The following is a 20176-nucleotide window of genomic DNA, read 5'->3' as shown; positions in this document are numbered from 1 at the left end:
AACCTGGCAGTTGCCTTACTCCAGCAGGACACTGGAGGTTTGTCCTTTGAGGAAAGTAATATTGACTATCTCTAGATTAGGGAGAGCAATCACACTTACAGGTAAGAATTCTATATTGAAATAAGCGAGGTTAACTGGAAGTTCAAATATGTACTCAATCTTGAGCTTCATCTGTCCTTCCTCCATGGTTTGAACAGCCCAAGAGGAAAGACTTAATAATAGTGATGTGAGTGTTTCCCAGCTATATAGTCCAACTCTATTACTCTCAGTGAAGACAACAGCCAGCAGGCCACGTCTGCATATAGAGTTTGTAGTTAGGGCATTGCTCTTAAACATGAGTGTCTGCAAAGCTTCTAATACAAAAGTCAGGTTAAAATGTAGAAAAGAAACAGGGACTTGGAGGAAATAGAGACTATTCAGGAAGAAAAACATACTCAAAAACACTACCATTTAAAGGACAAAAACTTGCCAATCATGTTAGCTCACACCTATAATCCTAACATTTGGGGAGGCTGAGACAAGAGAATTGCTTTAGCTCAGGAGTTAAAAACCAGCCTGGGCGACATAGTTAGACCTTGTTTCTACAAAAAACTTAAAAAAAAAATTAGCTGGGTATGGGGGTGTACACCTACAGTCTCAGCGACTTGGGAGACTGAGGCAGGAAGATCACTTTGAGCCCAGGAGTTTAAGATTGCAGTGAGCTATAACTACACTACTGTACTCCTGCCTGGGTGACAGAATGAATCCCTGCCGGTAAAGATAAAATGAAATAAAAGGCAATGCATTGAAAAAATGGGCATCTCTGAAGAACACCAGGAAACATTGTCTCACAGAAGCCAAAGGAGAAGAGCTGCAAAAGAGCTATAGTTAGCAATATCAACTGCTCAGAGACAGAGTACAGTGGGACTAGAGGGGAGATTTAGCTCCGGAAGGCTGCTGTTGATCTTGATAAGAACAGTCTTGGTGGAGTGGTGGGATATAAACTAACTTGGAGCAGGAATACATCAGAGGTTGGAAAGTGGAGAGAGATAATTAATGTAGAATTATGCAGAATCTTTATAGTGCAGGTGGGACACAAGCTAGAGGAGATGGATTGAAAGGAAGGTGTTGAATGGTATTTTGGGGCTGAGGAGAAAGCACCAATAAAAAAGGAAAATTGAAGTTAAAAGAGAGGGGAAGTGATAATTGATAGAATCAATTCTCTGAGAATATAGAAAACTGACTTTGACAGGGAGGAAGAATAGTTCTTTCACTGAAATTGGAGGTTAAGAGTTGTCCCCGATCAGAGTCACGATGAGGACAGAGATTATAGAGGTTTCTTTCAGTATTCAGAGTGTGGCCTCAGTTAGGGTAGCTGAGCAGAAGTGAGAATGATGTTCCAAGAGCTTGGAACTACCAAGCTCTTCCATGGCTTACTTCTAGCTTCTCTGTCGAGGATCTGAATACGTAGTATTACAACTAGCTGAGTGGAAAGGCTGGTTTGGGATATTTTAATGTTCTGTGGTCCCACCCCTTTGGAATTTGGAGTTGAAGAGTCATTCTTTGGATTGACTTGTTTTGTAGCACATTAATTCTGCATAGCTGCTCCCTGGCAAAGGCGTAGTGACACTCTTGGAGAGGCAGCAAGTTGTATTGGAAGGAGTGCTGCCCTGGGCCAGGAAACCTGAATTTTAAGTCCTGGCTTCACTGCTCACCAGCTGAATGACGATGGGCCAAAAAAGTTCAAATTTTTAAGTGATGAGGCATGTCTTCTGTAAATCCAGAAAAATAATGTCTACCTCATGAATTAGTGATTGTGAGAACCAAGTAGACTAATGTACATCAGAACATTAGTTCTGGCTTAGTTTTCTAAGCCATAGCCTGAGAGAAGACAGAAATGTGTTCACAGCTGATTCCCAGACAGTAAGATTTTAGACTTGATTTTGGAGGTAACTGTACTTTATCCCCCTAGGTTTTAGACAGGGAACTAAAGGATCTATCCTCCTTGATCAGTCAAGAATTGGAGTGTGTGGATCAGATTATCATCAGCCAGCCTCAAGAAGTCCCTGCTCAACTGTTGATGGCTCTGGAGAAGGATGCCAAGAACCTTCAGAAGTCTCTCAGCTCTGTGAGTGGCACCTGGAGTTCCAGGTTACTTCAATTCCAGAATGTTGTGGAAGTAAAAAAGGTAGCACCTTGTTTTTATTTATAAAGGCTCACAGAGTCTGGACAAACTTGGAGATTTTTTTATAATGTGATTTTTTTCTCTTTCTTAGACTAAAGTGTTAAATGAGCACCTACAACTAGAAGGCAAACTTCAAGATCTGAGAGCCTGGGTTGGCAATACCACCCTTATGCTGAAGAGCAAGGGATGTAGTGATGAAATGGATGTTGACAGCCTGAATCACTATCTCAGGCAACATGAGGTACGTCTTCTGCCCATTCTCAACTACATTTTACTTGCCCTTTGAGTTGTATCAGTTTTATTTTTTTGCTAGGCAAACTAGTATCTGTACTTATTTCTTAGAAAGTCTTATTTTTCATTTCATAAAGTCCGCTATGTTTAGTTTTCATACCCCTGGAACTTCGGTGATTATGATGATTTATCCTTTCAGCTATTCTGAGAGACTCTATAGAATGACCAGGTAACCTATTATTATCAATTACTTCTCCTCTTTATAACTGTGCATCTAGGATCTGTCTTTTATTTTTCTTTTGCCCAAGATCTAATCCTACACACAACCCGATTTCAGGAAAATTTTTGATCAGTGATCTAGAGCATGGCTTGGCAAACTTTTTCTGTGTAAAGGGCAGGATAGTAAATATTTTAGGCTTTTGTGGGCCATAGGCAGATGGCCCATTTCTGCCGCAGACACTCAACTCTTCCATGGAAATATTAAAGCTGCCATAGATAGTACATAAATAAATGGATGCAAATGTGCTCCAATAAAACTTTATTTACAAAAATAGGTGGCAAGCTAGATTTGGCCTAAGGGCCATAGTTTGCTCACTGACAGTCTAGAAAAATGCTTTCTTGTTAATATCCAAATTGATTTTTTTTTTATTAGTCAGAAAGAGAAAAGTTAAGACGGAGATAATTTGTAAGTCAGAGAGTTCCCCCCAACATTATTCTCATTTTTATTATATTTAAGATTATATCAGTTATTACATTGATTTATCTCTCTCCTTAAACTCTTTAGAGAGTCAGCAAAGAGCTAGAAATGTCTCCTCCTTCTGTTTTATCTTCTCCCTTTTCCCCAATCTTAAGAGACGAGGAAATAAAATTTTGTCCGTGGTTAATCTTATATATAACGCATTCCTCTTTATTGTGCAAGAGCTGACCTGTCTCTTTCTTTCATACCCATTATCCAAATATAATTAGCAGACTTCTGTCTATTTCTAAGATATTATAAAGAAGCTAGCATGAAAAAAATCAATAAAGTATGAGATATAAAAACAGATCATCTCATGCATTTAGGCCTTTCACTAGTTATAATTTATATGACTTCTCTTATGGGACAAGAACAATAGTCTAGGCCTTGTTTTCCCACGATAGTTTCCTAAACCTGTATGTTCATCGAGGAAGGAAGCTTTGTCTTATGATGAATATCCAAGAAAACTTCCCTCCTTGCTTTGCGGGATTGACTACACTAGATTGATCTACTGTCAGTTTTAAAGTGATAGTTATAGATATCTTGTTTTTATTGCATTCAATATAACATAGTTGATGATCACTAAATGTCTATGGGGAAATTCCTTTTAATACATGATTTTAGTGTTTGGACAGTTACAAGAACTGTTAATTCTTCACAGTTTAAAAATCTATAAATACCACTATTCACTCTAAATATCAAGTTGTAGTAACTCACAAATAAATGATACATTTTCTCAGTATTAGCCTACCAGTAATTCATTGCTGGATAAACACAAATAGGCATTTGAACCTAATAAAATATAGATGGGCAGGTATATCTCAGACTAGAAATTCATGTTATACTTTAGAAAACTTTTTTTTTTAATTTATGGATATTTGGAATTAGCAATAGGATAAATCATTAAAAGTTTTTGTATCAAGGTCCCACAAAGGAAACTTAATTATAGTTTATAAGAAGTTTGCAGAAACCAAAAGTGACAGAAACTTCCAGCGTTTTGTCTGGCCATGGAATCATCAGTACCAATTATAAAAACATAGGAAATTATCCCCTTTTTGGTTCTGTTGGTTCTTTGGAGAAACAACAGCTTCTGCATAGATAGAGAAATGGAAGTTTTATCCTTTTATTTTTCTTTCTCTGCTTACCTTAGGATTTGAAACAACCCATGGCCGAAAGGAAGTCTCAGTTGGATGCTCTTGCTTTTGACATTCAGTTCTTTATCTCTGAGCATGCCCAAGACTTGTCCCCTCAGCAGAATCGACAGATGCTGAGGCTTCTGAATGAGCTGCAGAGGTCCTTCCAGGACCTTTGGGAACAGACTTCAACTCAGATGGATGCCTTACAGGGCCATCTTCGACAAATGGAGCAGGAAGCCCTGGTTAAGGTCAGACTGATCCAGCAGCTGGGCTCAGTTTGTCTTTTGGGATGTCCTCTGTATTGGGGTTTTCTGGCCAGACTTCGTGCATTGTGATTTTGAGAGCCTGGGCTTATCAATTTTGAAATTTCATGCCATTCAGGACACTGTGGTTCTGGTCCTGGAGACAGCTATTCAGCTGGTTTTCTTGCTGTGTTTTTGGTTTTGTGTGTGAGAGAATATACATGTTCATGTGTGTGCATGTGCAGGTGTTTTCTTTTAGTGAGACCCTTCCTTCACTGCACCTCGCGCTTTCAAATGAAAATCATGTACCTAGTCCTTTCTTTCCTTTGCTTTCTAATTCAGCCTTCTTTTGAGGGCTGTTAAGGATATCTATATACTCAAGGATATCTACATACTCAAGGATATCTACATACTCTGAGATTTTGAGAAGAATGGTTCTGAAATCAGTTTTATTCTGGGGCTTTCCAAATGACTTACAATTAGAATCCTTAACAATCTTCCAACAGTTAACAAGGAACTTTTTATTAGAATCATATTAATCTTATAGCTCCTTTTAGATTATTATTTTTGTCCTGGCACAGAGGCTGATGCCTGTAATCCTAGCACTCTGGAAGGCTGAGGCAGGTAGATTGCCTGAGCTCAGGAGGTTAAGACTAGCCTGAGCAAGAGCGAGACCCTGTCTATACCAAAAATAGAAAAACTAGGTGGGCATTATGGTGGGTGCCTATAGTCCCATCTACTCAGCAAGATGATTGATTGAGCCTAAAAGTTTGAGGTTTCTGTGAGCTACAAGGCGACAGAGTGAGAGTGCATCTCCAAGAAAAAAAAATTACTCTTATTTTCTTATACCTTCTTCACACCATAGTGTCCAGTACTTCTGGAAAATAGTGTGTGGAAGCAGGGGCAGTCCATTAAAAATAAAAAACAGGCTCAACGCCTGTGGCTCAAGTGGCTAAGGCGCCAGCCACATATACCTAAGGTGGCGGGTTCAAATCCAGCCTGGGCCTGCCAAAACAACAGTGATGGCTGCAGCCAAAAAATAGCCGGGCGTTGTGGCAGGCGCCTGTGGTCCCAGCTACTTGGGAGGCTGAGGCAGGAGACTCGCTTGAGCCTAGGAGTTGGAGGTTGCTGTGAGCTGTGATGTCACAGCACTCTACCCAGGGTGACAGCTTGGGGCTCTGTCTCAAAAAAAAAAAAAAAATACAAAAACTAAACATTCTGTCACCTTCCATCACAACCTTTTCTTGCAAAACAAAACATAATTGCATTAACAATAACATTGTTACCTTAGAATACTTGGAATGATGCTTATGCCATTTCTGCTATTTGAATAATAGGTTGGCATACAGCAAAATAGCAGAATTATCATTATCACCAGAAAATTTGTCTCAGGGGCTCCTTTATTAAATATTGAGTTAAGTATAATTGAGCTTTTGAGTCAGACTCAAGGAAATTAGGTTTGTCAGTGCCATATGTGCCTTGTAACTGCCACATTTTTTCAACTCTATTGAAAATGCTTCAGGGTACTTTCCAAATCTGCACATTTGCAATGCCCCAACTCAGGGATTTAATTGGCATGGTGTGGCCTATGGATAGTTAATGAAGTAGCACTGGTCTAGCCCAGATCCAGGCTAGGTCCCTGAGCTCCAGCAGCAATAGAACTGCATGTGGACGTTCTCCCTGAGCACGTAATTAATTCCACGATGTTTATTAACCTTGTTATTGTTAGAAATGCTCTGCTTTTCTCTATATTTGCCCTGAACGTGTGTGTTTGTCTCTGTGTTAACTTGTTTGCTCTGCTTTTTTCAGATTCAGTCTGCACCCATCCTAACCCACGAAGATCGTGTTTTACAGCTGAAGAGCTCTTAGGAGTTCTCTTCCAGTGCCCTTCTATTTGTCCTAAAGAGGGGGAGAGAGGGTCAATTTGGGCACCTGTTTGTAAGTGCAGGTGACTAAAATGCAATCAGAAGGTAGAAACTGGTGGAAAATGGCTTTAGATGGATGGTCAGGAAAACACATCATGCTCAATTGCTCGGCCAGGTGCTTCAGAGTCATGCAGCTGAGATGAGATCTGGCGAAGGATCAGGCACAGAAACATATTCCCCTCTCTCCTTGGGCCTGGCTTTTCCAATGTAGACACCTAAAGGACTAAGCCCGTTCTATTCTTGGCAGTTTCCTTCTCAAAATAGCCAAATTAAGCCCTCATACGTGACATATAATCATTCTATATAATGAGTGTCTGCATTTGTGAGGCATTTGATTTATAAAGTCAGCTCAATTATTAAGAAGCTCAGATTATAAATTATCCTAGTCTTTGAGTTTCTCCTTCTACTCTAGTTCTTTTTCATATTTTAAGTTAATAAATATCAAATCCTCTGACTGTAATGGAGGGATTGGTCAGAACCACTAATATGTTATCACCATTATTCTCAGATGTAGGTTTCAAGCATCTGGGCTTTCTGTTCTCCATTTGTGAGATAATAGCAACAGCCTGACAAAGGACCTCTTAAACCAAAACCTGAACTAGGAGCATCCCTCCCCAAATTATTCCTTCTTATCATCCAGACCATAGACCCAGATCAACAGACTATCCACATGAGGGGAGCTTCCGAATATGATTTCTGTGCCTTGTCCTGTTCTAGTCTTCCATTAACTTTTCATCCTTGAGATATAACCTTCCTGTTTTATATTTCAGGAAGTTATGTTGTATTTGTGAAATCACAATTAGTAATTATCTTTTGACACCTTTGCCTTTTAATTAGACCCTGCAGAAACAACAAAATACCTGTCACAAGAAACTAGAGGATCTTTGCAACTGGGTAGGACAGACAGAAAGAGCACTGGTGGGCCACCAGGGCAGAGTCACCCAGCAGGATCTCGCTACTTTGCAGAAGAACCAAAGTGACTTAAAGGTCAGTGTGAATTAGTCCATTTTTTCATTCCTTCAATAGGTATTTATAAAGGCTTGTTATGTGCTAGGCATGGTGCTTAGTGTTAGTAACAATGGTAAACAGGCACTTTCCTTATGAATACGCCACATAGTCCAGTGAGACAGACATACAGGTTATTACAAAAATGAATATATAGTTATTAACTGCTATATCTATAAAGGAAAGGTTATGTGAGAACAGAGAACCTAGTCTAGTCTAGGATGTCAGAAAAGATTACTTTAAAGAAATGTCCCTTAAATGAGCAATCAAAGATGTGTAAGGGTTAATGCATGAAGGGAGGGGAGAAGGATGAGAACATACCAGGCAGAGGCTAATGCATTGGTCTTGAGATAAGATGGGATCAAACACAACACAACCAAAAACTGAAAGAAAGCTAGTTCAACTAGATTGCAAAGAACAAGAGGAAAATTAGTGAAAGATGAGGTTGGAGAAGTAGGTGGGACCTATATCACGCTGGACCTTATAGACCACATTAAGGACAAGGAGTGATAACCAAGAGAGTATAAAAGACCAACAGGAAGATAATGCATTGCAAAATCAACAGTGTCCCTTTTTTTTAATCTTCACAATATGTTTGCTTAGAAAACTAAATATTTTGAAATTTATTTGTATTGGTCTAAGCCTACACCTTAAGCAAATTAGAGTGAAGGACTGTACACAGATATGTCATCCTAGCAATTCCATCTCTGTACTGTTAGAGAACTTTGAAGTACTAAAGTTGAAGGCTCTCATTTCTCTTTTCATGTATTAAGGACTTACGGGACAACATTCAGAATCATGTTGCCTCATTTGCCACTGTTGTTAAAGACATCGAAGGGTTCCTGGAAGAGAATCAGACCAAGCTGAGCCCCCATGAGTTGACAGCTCTTCAGGAAAAACTTCATCAGGCTAAGGAGCAGTATGAGGCTCTCCAGGAAAGGACACGGGCAGCCCAGAAGGAGCTGGAGGAAGCAGTGACTTCAGCCTTACAGCACGAAACTGAGAAGGTACCAGTTTATGATACTTGATATTTTTTAGAAAAGAAAATTTTGGCACCTACAGAAAGAAAAGATAATGAGGGAAAACTATCTTGTAAAGAGCATACATAGAGTCACAAAGAAGGGTTGCTTTAGAAGCTGGTGTGTGAGTGAGTTAATCTTTATTTTTATAAGAAACATCAAGAAGAACTTTAAGTCATAAATATAGGTACCAAGTTTTTTTTTTTTTTTTTTGGATACAGAGCCTAAAGCTGTTGCCCTGGGTTGAGTGCTGTAACATCACAGCTCACAGCAACTTCCAACTCCTGTGCTCAAGCTTTTTTCCTGCCTCTGCCTCCCAAGTAGCTGGGACCACAGGCACCTGCCACAACACCCAGCTATTTTTTGGTTGCAGCTGTCATTATTGTTTGGCGGGACTAGGCTGGGTACAAACCCGCCAGCTCAGGTGTATGTGGCTGGTGCCTTAGCCACTTGAGCCACAGGCATTGAGCCAATTTTTTTTTTTTTAATTGAAAAATGTCAGAAAGAACTTAGGAAGGGTACTACCCTGGGGAGGAAAAGCAAATGACATATTTTGAAGATGAATCTGTACTGATGATCCAAGAGTCTAGTGAAATTATCTGTGGAATCTTAGTGGGCCACAGGCTATCCTTTAGCTGTCTCTATAGCAGTGATTTTCAGCTGGAGTGCTGTGACACACCAGTGTGCTGTGTGAGGATCTTAAATATGCTACAATAATTTTTAAAGCTCATTAATTAAATTATTTCCAAAAGAAAGACTTCAAAGCACAGTAAGTATAGTCCTTTATTTTACTCTTTTTAAATCAACATAATTTAAGTGTCCCTAAGTGTGCAGTGAGATAAAAAAGTTTAAAAAACACTGCTCTATAGTTATGATGGGATAAACCAAAGAGAAGTCCCAAATGGTCTTCTGTGTGTCACTCAGCACTAGAAGATCGAATTTGAATCCTTTGTTCAGACACAGACGCTGATGTTAATGAGGGAGGTAGAGAACATGGAAAAGAAGTTCAAGTTATTCTGAAGGTAAATTTTGAAATATGTGATTGCTTAACTTGGCTTAATCAATTTAACCAATGAAAATACTTATAGATGGCTCGGCACCTGTGGCTCAAGTGGCTAAGGCGCCAGCCATGTACACTCAAGGTGGCGGGTTCAAATCCAGCCCAAGCCTGCCAAACAATGACAGCTGCAACCAAAAAATAGCCGGGCACTGTGGCAGACGCCTGTGGTCCCAGCTACTTGGGAGGCTAAGGCAGGAGACTTGCTTGAGCCCAGAAGTTGGAGGTTGCTGTGAGCTGTGATGCAACGGCACTCTACTCAGGGGGACAGCTTGAGGCTCCTGTCTCAAAAAAAAAAAAAGAAAGAAAAAGAAAATACTTATAGAGCAGTGGTTCTCAACGTGTGGGTTGCGACCCCTTTTTAACAATGAAAATATATTACGGCATTAGGAAGGTTGAAAACCACGATTGTAGAGCCTGTAATAGAATTTGGGGGGCAAGTTTAAGCGCTAGTATTCTGTTTGGTTGAGAAAAGGATGATAGAAGTCTGCAACCAGATAATTGAACGTGACTATGCCATTTCTTACCCTATATCCCAGTGCACCTTTTCTATGTATCTAGAGAGGATTCTTTGAAGCTTTGCTGGGGTGGCAGGACTAAGTGATCTCTTAATAAGTCTTTTTAAATCCTAAGATTTTCTCTGTTTTTTTCTTTTTTTAATGCATTAAGAGATAAAATCTAGAAAGGGTTTTAAGTTATTATTTTTAAACAGATTTTAGAAGGTATTAATTCCTTTTTGTATATGTGAAGACTATTTATACCTGTCTTAGAGCTTTTCTTTTACTTTGGCTGAAATTTCCCTTCATTTTCTTAGCCTATGGTTCTGTGGTGAGGTATTTAAGGCCTTAACTCAACTACCTCTGTATCTTTCAGAGTAAAGCAGCAAAAGAACTAGAAGAGAACAAGAGTAAGATCGATGCTCTCTTGGACTGGGTGACTTCAGTGGGATCATCTGGAGGACAGGTAGAGACAAGCTTTCCAAGAATGGAGCAACTCTCAACCGCTAGTCTGGACAAAGGAGCCTTGGATACTACTGATGGTTACATGGGGGTGAACCAAGCTCCAGAGAAACTGGACAGGCAATGTGAGAAGATGAAGGTGAGGATGTTAGCTTGTCCTCGCTATGTTGGAGAAATCTCTCCTGTCCTGGTCAAGGCTCCACAGCTTTTTGCCCCTAAGTCCAATTCTTCTTTGATGCCCCATCAGCTTTGACACTGTTGGCCACTCTTCTTGAAATACTTTCTCCCTTGGATTCCATGGCACTACTCTGCCATGATCTAGCTAGCTTTTAAAGTACTATATACGTCCAGATATATCCTAGTTCCTCTTTTCATCTTTCAGAATATGTAATACCTTCCTTAGATAGTCTTATCCACTCACATAACTTCAATTACCATTTACATTAATAAATTCCATGTATATATTTCTCTCCAGCCCTAATACCTATCCTGCACTTCAAACAAGTATATAAATCCATCTGCCTATTTGCAACTTGTGACTCCAAGCACCCCAGCCTGAAAATTGAACACTTATTTCCCATGATACCCCTGGCATAATCAAACATGTTCTCCTTTCTGTATTCACTTAATCACCTGAACTAGGCATCATCCTAGAATCTTCTCTCTCTCACACTCCCAAATCCCATGCTTCTTACTTCTCTTCCAAAGTTATCCATGTCCCTGCCTTTTTTACGGTTGCCTATTACCCTTAAGATTAAGCCTAAACTTAGTCTTCAGCCCTCATCAGGATCTGTTCCTACTTATTTGGCCTTATCTCTCACCTTCCTTTATACTTGAGTCTCTAGCTCTACTAATCCCTTTCAGTTCTCTAACTGTACAGTGTTCTTACTCTGAGCCTTTGCATTCTTGTGGAAATTTCTTGCCTCTCCGATGTAGAAAGTAAGGGAGTAGGCCAGCTCTCAGTTAATTTTTGTTCATTCTTCAAATCTCGGCTTAGATTTCACCTCCTCTAGGAAACCCTGCTTCACCACTCCCCAAGTTAGGGTACATATTCCTCCTTGTTTTGTGTTATTCCTTCCCTCTGTTGTATCATTCTATTTTTTTCTTTCTTTTTCTTTTCTTTTTTTCTTTTTTTTAGGGAAAGCGTCTAACTTTATCACCCTTGGTAGAGTGCCATGGTGTCACAGCTCATAGCAACCTCCAATTCCTAGGTTTAGGCGATTCTCTTGCCTCAGCCTCCTGAGTAGCTGGGACTACAGGTACCCACCACAACGCCTGGCTATTTTTTGTTGCAGTTTGACCGGGGCCGGATTCGAACCTGCCACCCTTGGTATATGGGGGCGGTGCTATACCCACTGAGCCATAGGCTCTGCCCTGTTGTATCATTCTCAGTCTACATTATATTTTTGTCTGTATTTCCCTCCAGATGCTAGGCTTGAAAACAGAAACCATTTCTTATAGGGTTCTTGTTCTGTAACAAAACAACAACAAATCAGAAATCATTTCTTACTGTTTATCTTTGCTCATTTATTCATTCATTCAGCAAATACTGAGTAGCTGCTATATGCCAGAAATTAAAAATAAACTGGTGAGCAACTCAATAAACTGTCTCCTAGGACATTCACTGACATCTACAGGCACATTATATTGGATTGATTGAAAGACGATTATATTTTAAGGTACTTACAAAACACATGGATCATATATTTTAGTAGCGCCAACTTTGCAGCACAATATTTGGCTTCGCTATAATACTTGTGTTCAGTGGTCTATGTGGGTCATTGCTATATTTTTTTAGTTTTTTTTTGAGACAGAGTCTCACTTTGTTGTCCTCAGTAAAGTGACCGTGGAGTCACAGCTCACAGCAACCACTAATTCTTGAGCTTAAGCAATTCTCTTGCCTCAGCCTCCCAAATAGCTGGGACTATAGGCACCCGCCACAACTGTGCCCAGCTATTTTTTGGTTGCAGTTGTCATTGTTGTTTGGCAGGCTGAGGCTGGATTCCAACCCACCAGCTTCAGTATATGTGGCTGGCGCTCTAGCCACTGAGTTACAGATGTCCAGCTGGTCATTGCTAGATTTTGTAGTAATAAGATTTCTGCCTCTTGCATGACACTTGTGTATTGGAAGATCCATTGTATATTCCCTAAAGCCCTGATAGTCTTACAGTAGCACAGAGCAAAGATGGTTCTTCTGTCACAGGGCACCTCCTGACTCCTCTTGCTTGCAGCAGTAAGCCTGACCAAGGAACATCTTCATCCCAAGTCAGGAACTGCCTTATGTGTAGGTAGATGGGTTGGAGGATCAGAATAGGTGATATCTAGGCAGTACACAGACAATATAGTTCTGTTTTGTACTGCTATCTATTTGAATAGGATATACTTGTCATTTCAGCTTTCTTGAGGTGATATTGGGTGCTGAGGCTGTCAGGTTCCTGTCAATATAGGCCGAAACTGGAAAATATTTGGAGAAATGTAGGCTATAGTCCTTCTCTAGGCAGTTGCATAAATAGTACAGATAGTCAGGAGCACTGCCTGAGCTCCCAATGTCTTCTCTTGGAATCAGGAAGAACATGTTTCAAAACAAAATCAAAACCCCCAACTCTTCTCAAGGAACTTATATTTCATTCGTATAGAAATATGGTCCACATTATGAGCATGTAGACATAGCCTATACATACAAACTAGAGGTACAAATTGCTTACACTATCCAGAAGAAACACAGTTTGCTTTTTGTTTAACAAATTAATTTTTCAAAGTCTGTCGTAGTAGAACAGTAATTGTAGACATGTGAGTAACGTATTTCGTGGCTTAAGCATTTTCAGTTTTTCTGTTATCATGTATGGCTTATTCAGCTACTTTCTCCTTCCATTAATGTGGATAATTGTTAGTTGGCCATTGGTACAGTTTAGTGAAGAGAGCTACAGGTTTTTTGTTGTTGTTGCCTTTTTGTTTTTTTATGGGACAGAATCTAGCTCTGTTGCCTGTGCTAGAGTACAGTGGAGGATGTGATCCTAGGTCACTGCAGCCTCAAATTCCTGGGCTGTAGGAGCCTCAGCTTCCCAGACAGCTGGGACCACAGGTGTGCACCACCATGCCCAGCCAATTTCTTCTGTTTCTTGTAGAGTTGGGGATCTAGCTCTGTTGGATCCCCAGCAGATCCAGGCTGGCTTCAAACTTCTGCCCTCAAGCAGTTCTCCCATCTTGGCCTCCCAAAGTGCTGGGATTACAGGAGTGAACCAGTGTTCCCAGTCTTCATCACAGCTCTGTCCCTTAATAACTGCATGACCTTACAACATGTAACATCTTTTTGGCATTCCCTGTCTTTAATATGGGGATTATCTACCTACGTTGCAGGTTGTGTCACAAATTAGATGAGATATTACACATAAGTTCTGGCCAGGTGTGGTGGCTCAGTCTTACAATCCTAGTACTCTGGAAAGTTGAGGCAGTAGGATCACTTGATCTTAGGAGTTCGAGACCAGTCTGAATAAGAGTGAGACCCCTATCTCTACTACAAATAGAAAAAATTAGCCAAAGCATTATGGTGGGCACCTGTAGTCCCAGCTACTTGGGAGGCTGAGGCAGGAGGATCACTTGAACTCAAGTGTTTGGGGTTGCTGTGAGCTAGGCTGATGCGATGCCACAGCACTCTGGGGCAACAGAATGGGACTGTGTCACAAAAAATTCCCCAAACTATAAAGTCCTATATATGTTAGTTAAGCAGGGATCAGCATATGACATAATGCTTAGCAGTGAAAAATATTGGCAATTTCTGAGCATCTGGGGAAAGTGGCGTATTGAGATAGAGGTAGCTATACCCCAATACTTCTAGTTATACTCATAACCAAATTATTGTTGCTTCCCTACTGATCATCCTTTTTGGGGGGGATTATTTACCAGGCCCATCACCAGGAATTGCTGTCCCAACAGCAAAATTTCATCTTGGCCACCCAGTCAGCTCAAGCCTTCCTAGATCAACACGGCCACAATCTTACACCTGAAGAACGACAGATGCTACAAGGGAAGCTAGGAGAGCTGAAGGAGCAATATGCCACTTGCCTGACCCAGTCAGAGGCAGAGCTGAAGCGAGTGCAGACACTTCAGGATGAGTTGCAGAAGTTTCTGCAGGATCATAGGGAGTTTGAGAGTTGGCTTGAACGGTCTGAGAAAGAGCTGGAGAACATGCACAAGGGAAGCAGCAGTCCTGAGGCCCTTCCCTCCCTGCTGAAGCGGCAGGGGAGCTTCTCAGAGGACGTCATTTCCCACAAAGGAGACTTGCGATTTGTGACTATCTCAGGACAAAAAGTCTTGGACACAGTAATCAGTTTTAAGGAAGGCCAAGAACCATCAACAACTGGAAACTTAGTGAAGGACAAGCTGAAGGATGCATCAGAACGATACACTGCTCTCCATTCAAAGGTAAGAGGGAGGTTCCTGGTAGCCCTCCTACAACTGTGGGTTTAAGGGGCTCAGAATCAGAACCTCAGGACATAGTGGGCAAGCTGATTTGTATATTGACCACAGGCAGGGTGTCTGCATGAGTTATGCAAAAAAAAAAAAAAAAGTAAAATAGGGCCAGGCACTATGGTTCACTCTGGGAAGCCAAGGCAGGTGGGTTGCCTAAGCTCAGGAGTTTGAGAGCAACCTGAGCCAGAGCAAGACCCCATCACTAAAAAAAAGAAAAAAAAGCACTGGGCATGTGGCAGGCATCTGTAGTCCTAGCTACTTGGGAAGCAAGAGGATCACTCGAGCCCACGAATTTGAGGTTGCTGTGAGCTATGATGTAACAGCATTCTGCTGAGAGCGACAAAGTAAAACTGTTTCAGAGGGGGGAAAAGTTGAATATGTAGGCCCACAGGCCTGATTCTAGCAGTGTCAGGAATATGTCTCACAACAGTAGTGGAGGCGCCCACCTTTTTGTATCCTGACCAATAGACTTTGGCTCCCAGGAAACATAGCATAGGGGAAACTTAAACCAGATTCCTAGATAGTACATCTAAGGTAAATCCTTATCTTTTCCCCTCTCCAAAGAACTCCTACTTGCTTCTAAAGTTTATAATCTGGCCAGTTGTTCTTCCTGTCTTATGCTTTCTGAAGTATCTCTAATCTCTTCAAAGGAATACATTTTTTATCTTTCAATCCCTATCTTTGCCTGCAACCTGATGTATATTTCTTTGGTGGCTTGTCATGCTACTCATTAAATATTCCTGGATATATAGTTAGGTTGAAGTGAATAGTATGAAACAAACAATGACGACCACGCTGTAGACTATTGCTAACCCATTGATCCATGGGTCCTGTTGTTATCCTTATCAGAAGTTCAGTGAATTCTTTGTAACAAAGCAAGGCCCCTTTAGTCTGTGCCCAGCATGACCTTGCTGAGGTCTGCTCCTCTTTCTTTCTTTGGCACAGTGTACGCGGTTGGGCTCTCACCTGAACATGCTACTAGCCCAGTATCAGCAGTTTCAAAGCAGTGCTGACAGCCTGCAGGCCTGGATGCAGACTTGTGAGGCCAGTGTACAGAAGCTCCTCTCAGATACTGTTGCCTCTGATCCTGGGGTCCTACAGCAGCAGCTTGCAACAACAAAGGTATGTCAGGGCACTTGCTGTGTTTGGGTGTCAAGGCCTCATATTGCATGACTTAGAACACTCTTAGTCCAAAGAAAACCAAAAACTTGTGTAGATTAAAGGCAGTGGTTGGGATGCCTTGGGTAAAATCTGATTTCTAAACACTTTATTCTATTATCTATGGCTGCGGATAAACAAATTATTTCATAAAGTTGTTCAGTAGCTGGTTCCTAGAATCAGCTTTGTTTATTCAGATGTTTTTCTTTTGTCATTTTTCATGGACAAGCAGCAGTTGCAGGAAGAATTGGCTGAGCACCAAGTACCTGTAGAAAAGCTCCAAAAAGTAGCTCATGACCTCATGGAAATTGAAGGCGAGCCAGCCCCAGACCACAAGCATGTTCAGGAAACCACAGGTATAAAGCAGTAATGAAGTAGTAGTACCCCCTTAATTCCTAGTATGTAGCTCTGTTCTGCAATGTATCACATTATGTTGTGCACATATCTGTGGTGCAAGGCTGGGTGCTGAGGATAGGTGCTAATGAATAGATGTAGACTCTTATCAAACAGCTCAACCTGTAATGAACTTTATTCTTGCATCATTAAGGACCTTCACAATGTGGTTTTAGCCTATTATCCCCTGGCATCTATCTTCTAATCACATCCTACTTCCCTTCCTTTCTCAAGTAAACCAGTCATTTCTGCATTACATTACTCCTGCATTACATTGCCCAACTACTAACATTTGTGAGTGCCTACCATGCATGATGTGAGGTAATACATATATTAAATAGCCTGATTTAGCCATTCCATAGCACGTACACATATCAAAACATGTTGTACATCTTAAGTTTATATAATTTTTATTTGTCAAAAAAATAGATGTACATGAGAGGTTCCTCCTTTCTAAGATCCTGACCACCACCCACATTCCTCAAAAGAAATATAAGATTTATTATTCCTTCTGGGCTTCTCTAGGCCAGTACTCCTAAAAGCAAGATAGCACTTGTGATTTGATTTTATTTTTGATTGTGATGTGCTTTCCTCACACAATCACAGCCTATCTTCTGTTTTGGAGTCTTAAGTTTGGAGACAGCAGAGACTTTACCTTAATTATCTTCAGTACAATTTCTGGCCCTAGTAGGTGCTATATAACTAATATTTATTGAGTTTGGCTCCAATACTAAGGCATTTCAAGCTTATTCCTTCTATTATCTTGATTTCAGTTATTATTACAATTAATATGTGCAGTTTCAATATATTCTTTATAAAAACACAATGCAAAGTAGTTTCCAGATTATGGCATCAATTTTCCAGATTCCATACTCAGCCACTTCCAAAGCCTTTCCTGTAGCCTGGCTGAGCGCTCTGCTCTACTGCAAAAGGCAATTGCTCGATCTCAGAGTGTCCAAGAAAGCCTGGAGAGCCTGCTGCAGTCACTCAGGGAAGTTGAACAAAACCTGGAAGGGGAACAGGTGGCATCACTCTCATCAGGAGTCATCCAAGAAGCACTAGCCACTAATATGGTAAGACCTATGTCCCCAAAGCTAGCACAGAGGGTGAGTTTGCATGTGGCATAATTACATAATGTTGAAAAGGTAACAGGAGAAAAATTGACTTCTGTGAATCTTCTATATAAGATTTAAAGATGACTGCTCAGAGCCTGTAGCTCAGTAGCTAGGGTGCCAGCCACATATACTGAAGCTGGCAGGTTCGAACCCAGTCTGGACCTGCCAAACAAAAATGACAATTACAACAACAACAACAAAAAATAGCCAGGTGTTGTGGTGGTCACCTATAGTCCCAGCTACTTGGGAGGCTGAGGCAAAAGAATCATTTAAGCCCAAGAGTTGGAGGTTGCTGTGAACTGTGACCCCATAGCACTCTATTGAGGGTGACATAGTAAGACTGTCTCAAAAAAAGATTAATAGGTTTAAAGATGACAACTAATCCATGTAAAGATATTTCTACCCAATTTCCAAGCAACCAAGCTGGAGGGAAAGTAACAATAACAAAACCATGTGGTTGGAAGAAGTGGGGAACTAAGAGGATGAGATGTATAGTATTCAGAAGGCTAAGCTGCAATTATTGGGCCACCACTTGAGGAAGTGAGCCTGTTGATACTCATTTTTGGCTCAGATATCCTGGAATAAGTGAGCTAGGAACTGACAAACATGTTCTTGATGACAGAAATTGAAGCAGGACATTGCTCGGCAAAAGAGCAGCTTGGAAGCCACCCGTGAGATGGTGACTCGATTCATGGAGACCGCAGACAGCACTACAGCAGCAGTGCTGCAGGGCAAACTGGCAGAAGTGAGCCAGCGCTTTGAACAGCTCTGTCTACGGCAGCAAGAAAAGGAGAGCTCCCTAAAGAAGCTTCTGCCCCAAGCAGAGATGTTTGAACATCTCTCTGATAAGCTGCAGCAGTTCATGGAGAACAAAAGTCGGATGCTGGCCTCTGGAAATCAGCCAGATCAAGATATCGCACATTTCTTCCAGCAGATCCAGGTAAGGCGATATCTCACATGTTAGAATGAAAGAGAGAGAAAAGCAAAGAGAAAACTAACATTTGCCATGCACACACCAAGTCAGTACACTGGAAACTTTTAGCTGCATTCTCTTAGAGAATTGTCACAACCATCCTGTAAAGTAGAGATTATTTGTCCATTTTTAAAAAAGCACAGCCAAGACTTATTTTATACTCATACATCTTCAACCCAGATGAAGTGAGATACAGGTTGATGTAGACTTCACCCTAATAGACGCTTTCATGATTACAATGGGAAGAAACCATGTCATATCCATTTACATTTCATTAGTAAAAGCATATTTTATATAACCACACCTAACATTCTAGGTAGTGAGGAAATGTAATCCTCTCGTATACTTGGAAGGTACTGAGCTGGAAATATATTTTTTAATGTATATATTTTTTATGTCAAATTAATATGAGGGTACAAATGATTAGGGCACAGTGTTTGCATTTGTTAGGTGAAGTCCCTGTTGCAGTTGTGTCCTGTACCCAAGAGGTGTGCCATCTACCCTTACATTGTGCCTGTTAGGTGGGCATACAAAGCTGGAAATATTTGATAAAAAGTTTTAATGAACTACTACCAATCAATATATACCCATAAGTAGAATTGCTGGGTCATAATATATTTAATTTAACTAAGGAGTGGCCAATTTGAACTCTGGAAGTTCAAATTCCCACCTTCAGTACCTTAGCATTCCTATATCTCTACCTTGCTACCTCGGGTTTATCCAACTTTCTTTTTCCATATTAAAGTAGAATCTCATCATTTTCTTTTGTTTGCCCTCCTACCTTTTTGTTTTAAATGATTTCCAACTTAGACAAAAGTAGAAGGAATAGTTCAATTGCCACTAGCATACTCTTCACCTAGACGCATCAGTTGCTAATCATTTTCTCTTTGTAAAAATATAAAAGAGAGACAGTATCATTATGTGATCCTGTTTTTATTACCAACACAATGCTTTTGATACTTAAAATTTTTCCCAAAATAGCCAATGGGAGCCCCTTCAAGCTGTCCCTGTCTTTTTTTTTTTTTTTTTCTTCCTTGAGATAGGGCCTCACTCTGCACCAGACCTAGAGTACAGTCATCATAGCTCATTACAACTTCAAACTCTTAAACTCCTGGGCCCCCGTGATCCTCCTGCCTCAGCCTGCTGAGTAGCTGGAACTGTAGGCATATGCCACCACACTGGGCTCCTGTTTGTATTTTTGTAGAGAGGGCATCTCATTAGGTTGGTCTTAAACTCCTAGCCTCAAGTAATCCTCTGGACTCAGCCACCCAAAGTGCTAGGATTAGAGGTGTGAGCCACCACACTTGGCCCTGTCTCCTGTCTTTTTGACATGTCCCCATCAAAAAGTATAAGAGCACATGCTTATCTTCTAGCACAATTAAGGTATTTCCTTGTCCCAGACCTGAAATCAGCTTTCTCCAAGCATCCTTCCTTTCAGAGGGCAGTGGTATCTAGGAACCCAAATCTGGACATTAGATGAGGTACTGAGGTTTCATTGTTTCTAGATCGTTTAGCTGACTAGTGTTAGCAAACCTATGTATGTTTTCTATATCATGAAATCCATTTTCTTTTCTTTTTTTTTTTTTTTTTTTT

At 40.7% G+C, this 20176-nt stretch overlaps 1 protein-coding gene across 7 annotated transcripts in view; it reads left to right on the top strand.

Annotated features, from left to right (window-relative positions):
* The window catches only part of LOC100961574 (microtubule-actin cross-linking factor 1), a 363479-nt gene that overhangs the window by 231436 nt on the left and 111867 nt on the right, over positions 1-20176 (top strand). For 3 of the 7 annotated variants that reach the window (XM_023518662.1, XM_023518660.1, XM_023518663.1), the window contains 11 exons: positions 1952-2167; positions 2256-2405; positions 4282-4515; positions 7272-7421; positions 8213-8446; positions 10389-10613; positions 14378-14896; positions 15890-16066; positions 16335-16458; positions 17360-17568; positions 18233-18550. In XM_023518662.1, the coding sequence (XP_023374430.1) occupies positions 1952-2167; positions 2256-2405; positions 4282-4515; positions 7272-7421; positions 8213-8446; positions 10389-10613; positions 14378-14896; positions 15890-16066; positions 16335-16458; positions 17360-17568; positions 18233-18550 (2556 nt within the window). The remainder of the gene's footprint in view (positions 1-1951; positions 2168-2255; positions 2406-4281; positions 4516-7271; positions 7422-8212; positions 8447-10388; positions 10614-14377; positions 14897-15889; positions 16067-16334; positions 16459-17359; positions 17569-18232; positions 18551-20176) is intronic. The other 4 variants (XM_023518666.1, XM_023518665.1, XM_023518664.1 and 1 more) reach the window with 2 other exon arrangements.

Source organism: Otolemur garnettii, unplaced genomic scaffold, assembly GCF_000181295.1.
Source record: "Otolemur garnettii isolate 467f Iridium unplaced genomic scaffold, OtoGar3 scaffold00144, whole genome shotgun sequence".
NCBI lineage: Eukaryota > Metazoa > Chordata > Mammalia > Primates > Galagidae > Otolemur > Otolemur garnettii.
The sequence above is the reverse complement of the archived record's forward strand: the minus strand, read 5'-3'. Positions and strand labels throughout refer to the sequence as shown.